The sequence below is a fragment of the Centroberyx affinis genome, unplaced genomic scaffold (genome assembly GCF_046629955.1).
Source record: "Centroberyx affinis isolate AG114_WGS23_722 - 3 ecotype Tasmania unplaced genomic scaffold, CSIRO-AGI_Caff_v1 ptg000281l_1, whole genome shotgun sequence".
NCBI lineage: Eukaryota > Metazoa > Chordata > Actinopteri > Beryciformes > Berycidae > Centroberyx > Centroberyx affinis.
In genome coordinates, this window is record NW_027278960.1 from 457206 (window position 1) to 474186 (window position 16981).

Sequence of the window (16981 nt, forward strand, 5' to 3'; positions counted from 1 at the left end):
GCTGATCACATCTGGGAATAATAAGGGAGGAGAGAAAGAGATAGGTGAAGTGAGTTGGGGTTTCTAACAGCTACTGAGGCAGACAGACAGAACTACACAAACTGGAGGCTTTTACGTTCAGTTATTTCTTCCTTATAACGGTTACCTGAGAAACGTGGAAGCAAGCTCTTCAACAAAGCATTTCTTTCATACATAAGTGAACTGGTACTCTCTAACGTTACAGTGCTGATTGGTAAACATCCAAGGCGCCAAAGTTGACTACCCCAACTTATTTAGCAGTATTAATGCTAGCTTTAAGCTTAGCTTTGTTTCCATATACTTTGACCATGGGGGAAATGGAAAATACAAGAACACTTGCTAAACAGACACTCGTGCCTCCACAAGTTATTAGAAAGACGCAAATAAACGTTACCCATGCAGATCATAACTGAAATAGTTGAGTATCTTGAAAGGCAAGACTGAAACCTACGGGTATATTTCAACCAAACTAGTGGGGCGTACAGCTTTGGAAACGCCTTATCTGTCTGATTGCTCTGTGTTCTAGCCAATGGATGCACTCAGTTGTTGATTAGCCTTTACTTCCACCAATCAACGCGCTTTGTCTGACGTTGACCATTTCCAGGTTTGGTAGAGGAGGAAAGGGGAACGAGCGAGGTGTTGCATCGCAGGTTTGTGTTTTCAGCATTTCTTTTTTCATTCTCCGGGACGCATTCATCTTATACAGTTCAGATACGCAGGTACTATACAAATACATACGCCTGTACTGTTTAGATAGGAACTCGGTGTTCGGAGCTAGATAACCAGTTAGCTCTGGTGTGCTAAAGTTACCTAATTAGCTGACTTGGCTAGCTCCGGTTGTGCTTTGGTGATCGCAATATGGCGAAATTAGCTAGCCGCTAGCTTGTGCTGTAGCTTAGCGAGCGTTTGACGTTAGCAGGCCTGTCTTTGTACTGCTCACTTGATAATGACTGTAAGCTAATTGTAACACTCGATATTCACGCCAGCTGGGTGGAAAGTGGTCGCATATTACTTATTGTGTCTTCGGTGGGTTATTTTGCAAGAGTCTCGTCGATCATGAAATCGCAAACTCGAATCTATTCGATGAAGCTCGCATTTCTTTCTAGGCGAGTTAGCTAGCTACTTTGCTAGTTACAGTAACGTTAACATTAGCTAACGTTAGCTACTTCCAGTAGGGCCCATACAGGCTTTGTGAGGGTGTAACTAGCAAGCCCCTCTAACGTCATTTCATCGATTGGCCAAAACATAGACCATTATTCTTTTCACATTATACTTTATTAACGTTGTCCACCATTAGTCATTGCACTGTTTCTTTACATTTCGAATTCACACTCAAATCGTTTGCCAAAGATAACTAGCAACGTAATGAGTGAGACCAATCCGTTGTCGTTGGATGGTTATCTTGACTGTATGTCCTCAGAAACCGTGTACATCGTGTTTTGATCTTTCCACTCAAATTTCTATAACTAAATGAATTTGTTGTGTGTGCTTAGTCAAAATCTCTACTGCTCGCTGGATGTCCGTTCTGACCAGTTGACCATCTGTTGTTCTTATCCACCGATGCACATACAAGAATGAATATATAATTTTGAACATGGACAGAATTGGCGCGTTGCAAATTTTGCTGTCAATGAAATGCTCTTTTATATTATATTCCAACTAGTCTCTCCCTCCACCGAGAGGTTGCAACAGCTGTTTGGTCCTTGCTTATTTACATTAGTTCCGCCTATCATCACGCCCTTGTCCTTACAATAAATATCGGTGAGTGCCAGTCTTCTGCCAGTCTCTTACTCGTTTTCTTACTCTGTTGTTTCAGTCTGATCTCCAAAACACTACTCGAATTTCTCCATTTTTTTCCCCCTCTTACAATGCTGACCGACTACCGCAGCTCATCAGACCCAGTTTGTCGCTTCTCTCTCCTGGCTGCTGCCTGTTCCCTGGACCGAGGTGCCCACCCTATCCTGCCCGCTGTCAGCCGACAATGGAGACAGAAATTGAACAGCAAGAAGAGACCTCATTCAGCAACACAGAGACAAACGGTATTGATATTTTTATATCACTCTGCTGCTTTACCTTGTAGGTTATCCTTTTAAATAATGTATTATTCAATATTAAATTTGACAAATGTATATGTATAGTAGGCACTGTTTCGTGTTTAATAAAGGCTAGCAGTGGCAGTGTTATTGCGGCTGATTATGTACAGCTCGGCTTTTAGAAATTAGTGTAAGCCAGCCAGTAGGAAATCTTGCCACTTAGTATTCCTGTCAGAGGCAGATGTCAGTAAACGCTTCTGTGCAACAGTTAGGCTACATAGCCACATAATGTCATTGCTCTCTTTTCTCTATTGGTTGTGCAATCCAGGAAAAATCTTTTTACTTTCTAAATTGGCATACAGCAGTGAAATTGTGTAGATTTGGCCTGTAATATGAAAACAAAATCTGAACAACATCAGTCTTATGGTGATTCTCTGCTCCACTGTGGTTTCTGTGCTTTTTGTGAGTGTTGTAGTTTTCCCGTGGAAGGTTGTGCGTGCAGGTTTCTAGTGTGTGTGTTAAGTGTGTATTTATCTCCTTATGCCAGGAAAGCGCCCGGCCGAGGACGCAGACGAACAGAAATCGTTCAAGCGCTCCAGGAACTCAGACGAGATGGTGGAGCTTCGCATTCTCCTGCAGAGCAAAGTAAATCAGCTCTCCTCATCTATTTTTTTTCTGTCATTGGTTTGTGTCATCTTTTTATGTGCCTCTATTCTTATTTGAGAGGCCGTTTTATTCAGGATTTCAGGCTGTTTGATTGCTGATTTCCTGCGCTTCCCACAAAATTAGTTGTTTTTTTTTTGTCTTGCCCTGATCACATCCCTGCCTTTTCAATCTTTAATTTCCACATGTTATTCCACGGTTATTCATTCAGTCATTACTTTCATCCTGATCTTGTCAGGTGAAATCTTCTGTTCTACCGTCAAAAATGTGTGTGTTAATCACAATGTCATAGTTCCCAGTTTCTATTTTCATTTGTTTGGTTGTACGATTTCAATTTCTGTCTCTCTTTAGAATGCAGGAGCTGTGATTGGGAAGGGTGGCAAAAACATCAAAGCCCTTCGCACAGACGTGAGTACATCTATTTCGTACACCCATAATAATTTTTTTATTTCTTTTTTTCCCCACTGGTGCGCAGCCTGCCAACAACTACACAAACTGCCTCTATAGGACCACAATTTTGTTTTAGTACATTTATACTGGATAACTGGATAAATATCATTATGGTATGTAGCAGTGGGTCTCTTGATCTGTGTAAACAAGGGGTGTGGTTAGCTGATAGCTGTGTTGATATTAGCCTACTGTTCATGAGATCTTCTGACAGACCCTTCGGGGTTGGTTCTATCTTTTGCTTGTCACATGAACATCATCTGATTGTCTCAGCTAAAGTGGCCCTAGGCGCAAATGTCCAATTTCAAGTCCATTTCCTTCTCCATAATATTTATTGTAATGAGTTTGTCGTGGCAACACTGATGCTCTTTTTAATTTTACAATGAGCTCAGTACAGTGTGGATGAGGTTACTTGTAGCGCCAAACTGCCATTTATCACTATTCTAGAAATGTTTAAGCAACCTGGCCAATTCTCAATTCATTCAATGTCATTACCTCTCTTTCTCTGCCCCTCTACACTTTTTTCTTCCCCTCTCTCTCTCTCTCTCTCTCTCTCTCCAACTGCTGTCCCTCTCTCTCACTGTCTCTGGTCTCTCCCCCAACATTGACCCCCCCTCTTAATCTCAATATGCCATTACCCATTTTCCAATCTCACCCTCTCTTCTCTCTTTGACAAACCAATCTCTGAGAGAAAAACAAATAAAATCACATTTGACCAGTGTAGAGCCTGTATATTAAAAATGTATTCCTCTTCCCCCCCCCCCCCTCCCTCTTCCCTCTCCCTTGTTTATTATTTTACTGTTGACTTTTTTGCCCACTTCCTCCTCTGTTGCCCATGTTCTGGATGGCCCCTCCTGCGCCCGCCCACCTGACACCCCGGTTGGCCCTGCCCATAATCGTGCCCTGTCCCTAAATGGGCGCCTTACTTGATTGACATCTGTGTGCTCGAATGGCCCTGGCCCCTGCCCATGCCACGCCCAGTACAATGCCAGTGTGTCAGTCCCAGACAGCAGTGGGCCTGAGCGGTATGTCCCTAAGCTCCTCCCTCTCACTGCCTGACTACAGGACAAACAAACAAGCAAAGATGAATAATAAATAGTCATCCTGCCTCTATCAAGTCACTGTATTTTAACCTACCTGTTCTCACAGTATTTTAGCCTGAAACAAAATGCCTAAATGCGTTCATGTCCAAATCTGCCTCTTCAGCCTGTAAAAGCCATGTCAACATCCTTTATATGCCTCCATTTTAAAGTCACGTCAGCATTGAGCCTTAGGCAGGTGTTGTCAGGGTTTTTCCACAATCTTCCACAGTCTGTTCAAATCTACACTATGATATGTTCCAGTGCCAGTGTTTGCAATATGTCTGTGTTTTTATATTATTTTCAGTGATGATTATCTATCCTCTATCTTCCGCGTTCCTCACCTCCCTCCCCCTCTCAAAATGGATATACTGGTGGTTGTTTTTTTTTTTGTTTCGTTTTGTTAGTTTCACAAACATGCTCACATGCTTCTCGCACCATCCCATTCTTTCCTTGTGATGCCCTCATTATTTTGCTAGACCAAGATTGTGCGTTCAGTCTGCAATGCAAAAGGCCAGCTAGGATTCAAGTGTTGTGTGTATTTTTCCTTTCCTGTCTTCCGCTTCATCTGAGCTTGGTTATTGACTGTTGGAGCTGTTGAAAGATCTCTCTCTCTATCTCACTCATCTCATCGCGCCGTGGTTTTATGTTTGTCGCTTCTCCCATTCCCTTAAAAACCATTGATTCCAGTGGTGGAACGCCTCATTTTCCATGGTATAACCTGCTCTGTTACTCTTCCTCGGCTGTCTGCCATTCTTCTCCCATCTACAAACTGCACTTAAGTTCTCTTGATCAGGGAATTCATTATACATTTCTTTTATTAATTGAGTCTCACTAGTTTTCAACCCCCAGTTTTTTACCCATGTCTTGCTACCTTAGGGTGGATGCAAACAACAAGATTATTTTTTTAATGAATTAAGCCTTATTGAGCACCAAAATTGTTGTCCCAGCCAAATTTTTAAGACTAGGATGCCTCGAGAAGGATAAATCTAGATGGATTTATACCACGATCTTTGAAATTTGTGTGGGGCAGCCTAGTTGGGGCGGAATCTAGTCAAAATCTTTGTAGTATGCATCCACCCCATTTGGCTTCAGGTTTTTAGAGCTCTCTCTGGCACCATTGGTGCTTATTACTGCCAGATCCTCCTCAAACTCCCCCCCCCTCCTCCCTCCCCCGCCTTGCCCCTTCAATGGTCACCAAACACAATCACTTTTCTTTGGGTTCCTTTCATTTTGTCTTCTATTTTCTTCCTTTCTCTGGACAACAGACAGAATTTTTTAATATATATATTATTGTTTATGTAATGGTTATTTACCAGTTACAGTGTTGGATTACCATTGACCTCGAGTCTACTGCCATGTTAGGGTTAGAAAATGTAGGATTTCAGCTGTTGCTTTAGCCTGGTTAGTCTCAGTGGTGAATGGGTTAAATGGGGTTTGGTTTGTTCTCTAAGGTTAAGACTCTACTTAGGGGGTGTTCTGAATTCTCTGATCTGAAATGCTATTCCCTCCCTCCTCGGGATGGCACCACCTGACTGGTCCCCCCTTGGCTTGTCTCTGGCGGCTCTGCGTGGCTGTGCTCTGGCCTGTGATTGGTGGGTGTAATGTGAAGCATCCTGAGCATCAGCGCCGACATCGAGACAGTCGGAGAGATCCTGCTGAAGATTATCCCAACCCTGGAAGAGGTGAGAACTTGAGCTATTTATTTATATTTTAAGCTCTTGTCTTTTTCTTTCTCTTGCCCCTCTTTTCCCCTGCACCATCTTAAACACCATGGACTGAGTTGATTTTTAAAGTCTGTGTTGAATGTTAACCCCTTTACAGTGTTCTCTACGCATTACCTGCAGTACAGTAAAATATCCCGACCCCTTTTTACCTAATATGTTGCCATTTGGTGGATGCTTCGACATGAATTGCCTTTCAGTACCATGAATGCAAAGATTTGTAACACGGTGGCTCCAGTGGGAATCAAACGCTCAGCTTTAGCAGTGCTGGTGCCATTCTCTACTCACTGACCTACAGAACCACTATCAGTACATACCACAGTTATTGTCATAACACCATAAAAGAGCTTGAGAGGAAACTTGGTACCAGAATGGAAACATTAGTCCTGGGCAGGTTTGAGCCTTTTTCTGAAATGTCTTTTGGTATTGATTTACAGGATGCATGTCTGAGCTGTACCATAGTATTAATAAATTGTTTACCCCGCCAGTACCAGCAGTACAATGGGATGGATTTTGACTGTGAACTGCGTCTGCTGATCCACCAGAGCCTGGCTGGCTCAATCATCGGGGTGAAGGGAGCCAAGATCAAGGAGCTCAGAGAGGTATGTGGATACCAGGGTTGGGGTCAGTTTGCTTGCAATTAAATTTGTTACAAAAGAACTACACACTGCAATTTGTATGCTAACTGTAGAACACTCATTCTCAGATATTTCTTAATAGGGCAGATATGACAATCTTCTTTTGCTGCCAGTTTTTCAGTTTTAACTGAATGCACTCCCTGATTTGACTGAATTGAATCCAATCGGAGATGCCTAGGCAGGATACAATTTTTCCTGCTCTTCCTCTTCTGTTCGTTCTCTTCTGTTTCACTAATGTTTGTCATTGAATTGATTTCTGAACTGTTCCACTCGACTGAGTTTCCATCTTCTGTGTCCTGCAATACTTACCACCAAGATGGGGATGTCATTCCCATAGCAATATCCGTTAAATGACAGATTTGTGACTTCATGCGGAAAATGCTCAGAGGTTTTTTTCAATTAATATTCAGTCGCTGCATCCATGTAATAGCCTTCTGTGTTTCTGTGCATGCTCATGTGTGCCTGTGTGCATGTGTCTCCAGAACACCCAGACCAGCATCAAGCTGTTTCAGGAGTGTTGTCCTCAGTCGACAGACCGGGTGGTGCTGGTCGGGGGGAAGTCGGAGAGGGTGGTGGAGTGCATCAAGACAATGCTGGAGCTCATCGCTGAAGTAAGTTGTGTTTTCTCATGGATGAGAGGTGTTTTTTGAGATATGCCAGGCATTAAACACACAACTCTGAATAATAATGCTAATAATATAGTGGGGTTGGGCAGTTGGACAAATACAGCAAGGATCAGCGATGGACTGAATCCATGGAAAGTGGCTTTTTTTTCTGATTTAAAATACCTTGATCTTTGGTGATTTAAAATGTAGCCTAGTGTAAGACACTCAAATGAAGGAAGACACACAGGGACAAAAAAATATGTTCACGTATATTTAAAAATGTAGTATTTGGAGCCTGCACAGAAGGCATCCTAAACACACCCAACATTTCATAAAGCCTTCCTCATGGTATTTTTGTTCCTCCATGTGCTTCTCCATTTGACTGTCTTGTGATACTGCTTCCTATTGGGAATGCACTGCGACTTGGTACTTGTTCAGTGGTTTTTTGTTGACTTGCAAGTGCGACTGCAAGGACTACATGGGTGCTTATGCTATAATTTAAAGAATAATAATGCTCCTGCGCTGGGCATTCAAGAGCTGTTTTCATTTGTCATCACCTACGACACCTACAACCCGCACTCTGTTCGTCTGCATTGGGGATCAGCGACGTATGCAATTACAATTTGATTGACAGGAGGATGGACTCACCCAACCCTAAAATATAGCAATAACAATAATAGGTGTTATTTGTAGTGAACACACCACTCTAGTTCTTTTCTGATCATGATTCCTGCCGTATCCCAGAATCACTTATTTTTTCTGTGTCTTGTGTCTTTTACCTTTCCATTTCGGTTGAAAGGCTGTCATTGCACTTAAGAATTTGTTCTTAATTGCCGTGCCAAACTACTGCTTTTGTCTCAAAAATAGACATTTACTAAAGAGGCGCATAATGGTATTTTATTGTTCAGTCTTCAATTCTACACATTTGGATGCCCATTTGTTTTGTTTTTTTTCAGCAGGATTTAAATTTTGTTCTTTTTATTTCAGAAATATTGTACTGTTGTTGTGTATTACACTTTGGAGACTATACACATTTAATACACATGTATTCTTGATAACTTTGCAAGCCAAATGCTCTTTGCTAGGCTAAAATGTGTCTTCCTGTTTTCCTTCATCAGGCTCCCATAAAGGGACGTGCGCAGCCCTACGACCCTAACTTCTATGACGAAACCTATGACTACGGCGGTTTCACCATGATGTTCGAAGAGAGGGGGGGCGGCCGCAGGCCCATGGGAGGGTTCCCCATGCGCGGGGGCAGGGGTGGAGGTGGTGACCGCGGGTTTGACCGAATGCCCTCTGGCAGAGGGGGGCGGGGGCCCATGCCTCCCTCCCGCCGGGACTACGATGAGATGAGCCCCCGCAGAGGTCCCCCTCCACCCCACCCTGGTAGGGGGGGCAGGGGGGGTGGCCGTGGACGCAACATGCCCATGGGACCTCCACACAGAGGAGGGTAAGGGATATATACATACAAACGATGTACAATATATTGCTGTCTCTCTCCCATCCTTAGCTTTTTCTGTCCAAGTACCTTCTACTCTCACTGTCAGACATGCATAAATTGGAGCCCTGTCTCTGGGCACGACAGCTCAATTGTGTTGTTTGTTTAAGATTTATTTATTTAAACCACCAGTCTTGCATAAAACGGGGCATGCTATCTATCTAATCCGTAAACTGAAATTGAGTGTGGGAACATCCTTTGTTTTACTGGAGCCTGTAGGTCCCAAATGTCTGCATGGTCCTACTCATCACCGCGTGTGAGAGAGCCATACTCGGTTTTATTTTTAACACCTACTGCTTTCCTCTTGAATTTTAAGTGTTGGACATTTGAGACATATTGGATTCTATTCTGTGATGTGGTCTCCTTTTCTAGAGCACTGTTTTATTAAAATGAGACCATCCATTTTTTTTGTCACAGTTTGCTTCCATCCTTGATTAAAAAAAATGTTTCTTTGTATTGCCGCAAATTTGTGTCGGCATAGGTAAAGCCTACCGCCCCTCCATCTGCTTACTTGTGCATTCTGAACATGGATTCACCGAACTTGCTTTCCATTTTGTCATTCATAGGATGAATTAGATCCAATATTCTGCATGTAATCTAATGTCATACTATGCACGCCTCCGGAAGAATCATTGATATTCCATGCATAGAGGAGTTAAGAAGTCATTGTACTCCCATTCCATAAAGTGTATGTGCTCATATGTGTGTGTGTGTGTGTGTGTGTGTGTGTGTGTGTGTCTCTGCGTGTGTGCGTGTGTGTGTCTGTGTTTCCATCTCCACCTTGCCCACAGAGATGATCGTTACTATGACTCGTACCGCGGCTCAGATGACAGGTCAAAGTAAGTCTCTGCCCCCAAACCTCTGCTCTCCTCCTACCTGGGTTTGCAGCCCAGTGCACTGTCTTAACAGGGATACTTTGACATTTTGATATTCTGTCTGTTATTTGATATTATCATGCACTTGTCACAATGGGGGCGGACGCTCTGTATTGGTACCTCTCTTCAGCAGAAGATGGCTCATTGTCATTGAAACCATCTTCCTGCAAGCTAGCTTGTTACCATTGGTCTTCAAGAGGAACCATAGTAAGAATTGAGAGCTGACAGGTGCTCAGTTTACTTTCCCATCATGAATGTGACAATTGCTTGGCCAAGACAGATAGCAAACTTAAATTCAAAGTGTTGAGGTATCCCTATGAATCCCATATTGCCTTACCCTATCTTATCAGATGTTCTGCTGTGCCTGTTATTCATCACTTCCCACAGTTGATGGAAAATAACTCTGTTCTCTTTGTGAACCTGTTCCCACTCGTATCTTTAAATCTAATACTAATGCCCACCTTGCAAGCATCCATTACTCTCCCACCCGGTCCCTTCGCCCGTAATACCCTGGCTTGCAAAAGTCCCTTAGCCTGACACCATCCACCTGTTCACAGTCTCTTTATTTGGAGTGTTTTGGAGGGACCCTGAATTAAATAGCGTGGCCTCCTCTGCCCTGTGTAATCTCATTTAGTCAGCTATTCACTCCCCAAATCCAGAATAATGTTATTAGTGTGTTATTAGTGATGCCAAACCTGCCCTGGTTTGGCATCCCTTGTCCACATCCAAATAGTTTGCGCAGCCAAATTTCTCTGTCAGCTAGTCTGGCCATATGCTGATCCCCCATACGCTGATCCTCTGGTCATTTCCTTATCACCAATTTAAAGTCAGTTGTTAATAAGGCTGTCACTGTTATGCTCAGAATTATTATTAAAACTATCGAGGCTAGCTGGAATACTCAGTAGTCCATTGTGGGACATGGGGTTTCAGTACTAAATGTACAGTATTGTGCAATACTGAGTGATCCATTATTGTTACTGAAAAATAGATATTTTCAAGTCTAGCCTGGGGTTACTGTAGAAAAATGATCAAGATGGAATTCATGTTTTTTCTATTGAAGAAATCTAAAGTCAATATGCAAAATTTGTCCTTTTTTAGATTTTTCAAATGAGGTGAATTTCAATTACTGATACCCCTCTTTAGCCTGGCATCAACCTCATGTCCAGTGCCAGTATGACTGTCAAGGCATCCTTCATGGGACACTGTGCTGTAATGGGTTGGTTTTGGTCAATGCCGACCAGGCGGGATGCAAAATGGCTGCAGAGGGAGACTGCCAAGCAAAAGCAACGGATAACATATTGAGTTATATCGTGGCTATAGTCAGACACGGCAGTGACACCCAAGTATGTTCTTTTTGGAACTGCAGGAGTATCAAATAAGCCTAAACACATTTCTTCCACTAAAGGCTTCATTTGAGCTCAGTTTTGGGGAAAAAGCAGCAGCCCTAGGCTTTCATCATCATCACCACCTGTCACTCCTCTCACCATAACACTGTCAGAGCTGTTCCTGTTACTGTGTGGGTGGATGGTTGGGAGGAAATGTGTTTATACTGTAATCTTGCTCAGCGTGTGTGTGCAGTTTGACCTAGACCAGAGATTTTCTTTGGAATATTGTCAAGCATTTTATTCTAAGCATTTTGTCTTGTCTCGTTCTACCCCTCCTCCCCCACTATCTCTCTCTCTCTCTCTCTTTCTCTTTCCCCCTCTCCTCCCCCTTCTTCGTCAGCAGTGACAGAAGAGGCAGACCGGATCGCTATGGCGATAACATGGTTAGTGACCCTTGGCTAAATGCATGCAGCTCTGTCTCTGGCATCTCATTGGGCGCCGGCATCCTCAGGCTGGCATGCTGATTGGTCCCAACACCAGACAATAGCTATGATTGTCCGATGTGGTTTAATGACAATAGTGGTTTATTGACAGTATTGCCATGGATGGCCACTCGTGCGCATGCATGTGCACACACTCATCCAAGCCCTGACCATGCATACAAGCTCGCTCTGGCTTGGCGTAAGCCATCCCACCAAATGACCATAATCACCACAGCCGGAGACACCCCATAATAATCAGCCATAATTGCCCTCTACCGTGTACTTTCACGACCAGCCTGTTTTTCCTGCAAGGAGAGGGAGGATGTGGGGGGTGGGGAGGGTGGGGGTGGCCGTGGCTGGTTGCTAGGCAATAATAACGCTTTGTTGACAGACTGGAAGGTCTCTCTCTCTCTCCCTCTCTCTCGCTCTCTGAGAGCTGGCAGGATACTGCCTGCCGTTGCTCAGCAACAGCTTTTTGAATCGCCTGTTGCCCTGGTGACAGCAGCAGCTGAATAGCAGGTGAAAATGGGGGCTGATGGAGATGCAAGGAGAGACAGGAAGGGGGGATGGAGGGAGGGAAGGAGAGAGAGGAGGAGTCTGGCTTATGGATGAAAACTGGGTGGCTTTCAGTTGAGTCTACTCCATGGAGGAGGCTGCTGCATCACCCATACATTTATCCTTCCAGTCTTCTATGCATTCATCAGTGATGTATAGAAAGATGAAAAGAGATGGGTTAGCTCTGTGTAACCCTTCTGTCTTTGTCTTTTTTTTCTACAGGGTGGAGGAGGATATGGTAAGTGTTAAGCTTTCTATCTTTTGTGTGGCATTATATGGATATGTGGTTGTAATACTGTTAGCGTCTTTGTTAATTTGCCTATGAGTGCGCAGGTGCCCGTGTTTTTTCTACCACACTGTGGTGTCCGGCAGCTGAATGTTCATTTCACACTGTTGGCACTACAGCCACCAAATACTGTCATAACAGAGCTGCAGTCAGTGAGGCATTTTGTTTATGAACGTAATCCAACATCGTGGAAAAAAACATTTCTAATGTTGGCTGAGCCAGGTGTGACATTTTTGCAGTTGCAAAGGTTGCAGTTGACATAAGATGTTTTGGCTATTTGCAGTGATATTGTACTTCAAATAAATGTTAAACTAGCTAAATGACATTTTATTTTAGAATAAAATTGGTATGATTGTGAGGGCTGCTGCGGACGCATTGAATGTTTATTATATATCATTCAACAGTTCAAAAGGCATTTTTGAATGCAAGTGAGATTAATTATATTTTTATGTCTGAGCTCAGTATTGTGAGGAATAGTTTACTGATGTGTTGTTTCACAAATGTCAGAAATAACTTGTATTCTGTTTCACTGAGTCAGTGCTTGCTTTCTCTCTCAGATAACAGTTCCTCCTGGGACAACTACCAGTCTGGTGAGTCTCTACTGTTTTAAATCATTTGATGTGATAAGAAAAAAAAATTGAGGCATGTACCTCCCCCTTTCCCCTCTAACTGTACTTTCTTTATATCGACAGCCAGATAAATATAGATATTTTTTGCCTTTCTCTCCCCTCTCCTCTCCTCTCTCCCTTTTTCTCTTCAACTCTCTTTTCCTTCCCTCTTACCAGGTGGACGTGGCTCCTATAATGACATGGGTGGCCCAGTCATCACCACACAAGTGACCATCCCTAAAGATGTGAGTAAGCAACACCACCACATACACACACATATGCACACCAAAGGAGGATCCATCTACTTCACCCACTGTCCTCTCATGAGACATGAATGACTTTCAGTCAGATTGAGTAAAAGCCCCAAACTGCCATGTGTGTGTTCATGTCATCTGCACCCCCTCATATCTTAGCAGCCATAAATCATAACATTTTGTCATGTACATCGTATTCCAACATTTTGACATTCATTCATTATACATGCAGTGACTAAAATGTCTGTTGGGTGGTGCATTAATGATGTAGCGATCAATAAATCATGTTGTCTCCCACACGCCAACTTTATTCCTGATATGCACACACACCAGACAAGGGCATAGTAGTAGTTTAATGTTTGACATAAAAATACAACTTGAGGAGCACTTGAGCTCATATTGTAAGTAATGTTTCCACCTAAAAGACTATTGAAGTGTCACAGCGTAGTCAGGTGTACCTGAAGTAGTTGAAATTGTTTTCAAATATATTCGAGCATATCTGACACTCATGCTTTACTCTATTGTTTTTGTGTCAGTTTGCCCTTTTGTTGTCCATGTATTTTTTAAAAAAAGCTTTATACAGAGATTCCCCATTGCTAAAATGTTTGTTTTCCCTCTTTTCCCCACCCCACCCCTCCTCTCTCCTCAATACCCAACCTATAGCTGGCCGGCTCTATCATTGGTAAGGGAGGCCAGCGGATCAAGCAGATCCGCCATGAGTCAGGAGCCTCCATCAAGATCGACGAGCCTCTGGAAGGTTCTGAGGACCGCATCATCACCATCAGCGGCACCCAGGACCAGATCCAGAACGCCCAGTACCTTCTGCAGAACAGGCAAGTCCTGAAACTGGCTCTGTCACTGGACTAACTTGCACCACATCACATTTACCTGGGTCTTAATGGATTTAGAAATCCTTGGATTTGATTTGAAGTACTTGATTGAGATTGAGCAACCAAGCTTACCTTGTTGCAATTGAACCATTTGTAATCCATTCAGATTGCTCTGTGAGTTTACTAGCTTGCCTTGGTAGGGTGGAACCCTTTGAAAACCCCATGAAATCATTCTGTGAGCTGTTAACCCTGCCTGAGCTTACATGTGATCTGTTGGCTAGCATCGTACAAAGTCAGTTAAATGCTTATCCCCATCTCCAGGCAAGCTAAAAGAACCATGACAAAATTTTCAAAGGATTTGATCTGGCTCTTAAAAAATAGATGCTTTTGTCTTTACCTCTCTGCACATCCTCTGACTCCACTCATTCATAGATTTGATTTCTTGTCTTAAGATTGGAAATATATATAGATATATTTTTATATGATAATGCATCCTGATCCTAGTTAACCCACTTCTTGTTGGGCCATGCATTTCTGTTGCCTGCTGTCTCTTCTATTCACTAACCCCTTCCTTTCCTCCCCATGCAACCTGCAACTAGTTCAAACCTTCCTCTTACATGAAATGGCTATGAATGAGTAGGCAAACAAAATATTTGTACATATATTTACATTTTTCTCAATTGATTTAAAAACAACGGGTCAGTATCATTGACATATGTTTCTTAAACTGTCATATTTGTCCAATAAATATGATCGGTAGAAGGAAACAACCAGAATGTGTAATTCTTTTGCCATCCAAGCCGTTTCACTGTGAAGCAGGGAGTGGATTGATTCTTCCCCTGGCTGCTGCTGTGTGGAAGACTAGTGATTTTGTTGTTTTTAGTTAGATCAACCGACAACAAATCACAGTCTGCCAAATAGCACAGGCTCCTCCTCTTCTGTCTCCCTTGGCAACCAGTAGGCACGTATAATATACACTACTTCCTTGTTGATGCTATCCAGCTTAGCCCAAATGCTAATACAGCTGTAGAACTGCCGCCGCTGTCTCATAAGTAGTGTAGTGTTGCCATGGTAACTAACCCTGCCTCCCTCTTCCTTCCTCTCCTCCCCCCAGTGCGCTGCACCTGCTTGGACACAAGGACTAACCACACCCCTCCTCCTCCTACTCCTTCTCCTCCTCTCTCCTCTCCCGCCATCGATGCCACACATCCCCCCCAACCTCTCTCTCTCTCTATCTATCTGTCTCTCTCTGTCTCTCTCTCTCGTTCTCTCTCAGTTATCCCCCCCACCCACCCACCCCACCGTCCCCACCGTCCCCATCCTTTTTGTCCAAGATTGACATCTCCCAACAGTTGCCTAAATGTACTATACATAAATATATATTTTCACTGACTCATGTGAATTATATTTTTATTCTCCTGTATTTTGTTTCTTTTTTTACTCTTTATATTTCAGTGTGAAGCAGTACTCTGGTCAATTCCTCTAGACCCAGGAGACTCAGATTGAAGCAGACTCAGATTGCCCCCCAACCCCTCTGTCCCTCTCCAACACAGCCCCCTCAGACTATTATCCTGGATTGTGGGTTTCTTTTTGAATTTTATTTTTGTATTTTTTAAATGAAATAAGGTCCAACATTCCTGTGCGTAAAAGAAAATGTAGATGTTCTGCATTTTTTTTTTTAAAGAGTGTAGTCCATTACTTATCTCACACACTCTGTGACTGTTTTTTTTTTTTTTTTTTTTTGGTTTTGTTTTTCAACACTCACATGTCTATCAAAATATTCTTCAGAGTCTCCTGACAGACAAAAATAAACATAACCTTTATTTTTGGATGGATTTCATTTTTTTTTATGAATTGTAAGTGTATGTTTGTGTCTCTTGAGTGAATCTGTCCTGTGTGTGTGTGCATGTGTGTGGGTGGGCGTGCTTTCTCTCGTTGTCTGTATTGGTCTCTCTCACACAGTTGTACCCCATTACCACTCAGTGCAACGTGCAGAATGTAAGCTACTTTTCTTTTTTATATGGAACATTTTATGATTATTATTTTTAAGAGATGTAGGAAATTGTAGTCTTCTTTCAAGTGGTTTCAGTTTTGGGGTGTTGTGAGTTCAGGGCTCTGAATTTTGTGGAAAATAATAACCCTGACAAGCTACTCAGTTGTAAAACTTTAAGATACAGGACAGTCTGACTGTTTTCTAAGCATATTCATGGTAGTTATTCGAGATCAATCTGAATTGTTTGAGTAACCTTCAGAAATGGAAACATGTAGCTTGTAATTTGTTATGACGACATTGTATGGGAGACTTGGCAATGATGTGGAAGTGGTCTGTTTTGTCCCTACAGTTTCCTGTGTTCTACACTTGTTTGCTCTCCATGCTGTAGACTTCACACTGTCAAATTGTAAAATGAATAAAGATAATGCCACTTTTTACTGAACCGACTTGCGTTGTTTTAATAAGCTTGCTGATTGAAACTCCCTTTGGCATTTTTTGCAACTGTTTTTTATGAATTCTGTGCGGAGGAAACATTTTGTTAAAAGCAACTAGAGGGAAGTGATTGTTTTTGGAGAATGCCTTGCTGCCATCATGTGGGTGTGTACCAAGACAGTTATGGCTGCAAGGCTGAAAGTACAAAGTGACTTCCACATGACAAGTTAATCACTGTCTTGCTTATAAATTAGAAACACTCAGACCTCATAGGACCTTTTGATCATCTTTTTTTTTTATCCACAATGCATTTTTATCTCTGAATTATGCTTGGAATTTGCACACTTGAGATTTAAGTATAATATTTTAATCATTTAATCATTAAGGAGATGTATAGACACATGGATGTGATATATGCGGGTATGTGTATTTGATTTATTATCGTTACACTGTAAAGAAACGAAATAAAATTTTGATCACAAAAAATATTTTAATCATGTTTTTCCATAGTGTTATATTTGAGAATTGCCTGCTCAAGAATATACCATTGTTGTTTTCCGGGTTTTCTGTCATGACTTCACATGATTGGTCTATCAGCCAGTGACGGTTCCAAAGGAGAGCCTCTGATTGGCCAAC

General features: G+C 42.4%; 1 protein-coding gene across 5 annotated transcripts; it reads left to right on the forward strand.

Annotated features, from left to right (window-relative positions):
• The first annotated feature begins 632 nt into the window (after nt 1-632).
• Nucleotides 633-16355, forward strand: hnrnpk (heterogeneous nuclear ribonucleoprotein K). 5 transcript variants are annotated; one of them, XM_071513340.1, is made up of 16 exons: nt 633-668; nt 1907-2057; nt 2599-2696; nt 3066-3122; nt 4143-4186; nt 5853-5925; nt 6453-6566; nt 7085-7213; nt 8326-8657; nt 9497-9544; nt 11306-11348; nt 12165-12180; nt 12786-12818; nt 13014-13081; nt 13754-13923; nt 15035-16355. In XM_071513340.1, the coding sequence occupies exons 2-16, from the start codon at nt 2000-2002 to the stop codon at nt 15063-15065; spliced, it is 1314 nt and encodes a 437-aa protein (XP_071369441.1). In that variant the 5' UTR covers nt 633-668; nt 1907-1999; the 3' UTR covers nt 15066-16355. The 5 variants fall into 5 exon arrangements, with proteins under 5 accessions (XP_071369441.1, XP_071369434.1, XP_071369466.1 ...); XM_071513333.1 differs by having other exon boundaries at nt 15376-16355; XM_071513365.1 differs by having other exon boundaries at nt 11309-11348.
• Nucleotides 16356-16981: the final 626 nt, after the last annotated feature.

Excerpts from the sequence above, each read along its gene's own strand:
- hnrnpk (XM_071513340.1), top strand. The coding sequence starts at position 2,000 with ATGGAGACAGAAATTGAACAGCAAGAAGAGACCTCATTCAGCAACACA. Across the intron at positions 9,545-11,305 it reads GGCTCAGATGACAGGTCAAA|CAGTGACAGAAGAGGCAGAC; the intron begins GTAAGTCTCTGC and ends CTTCTTCGTCAG. Across the intron at positions 13,924-15,034 it reads CAGTACCTTCTGCAGAACAG|TGCGCTGCACCTGCTTGGAC; the intron begins GCAAGTCCTGAA and ends TCCTCCCCCCAG.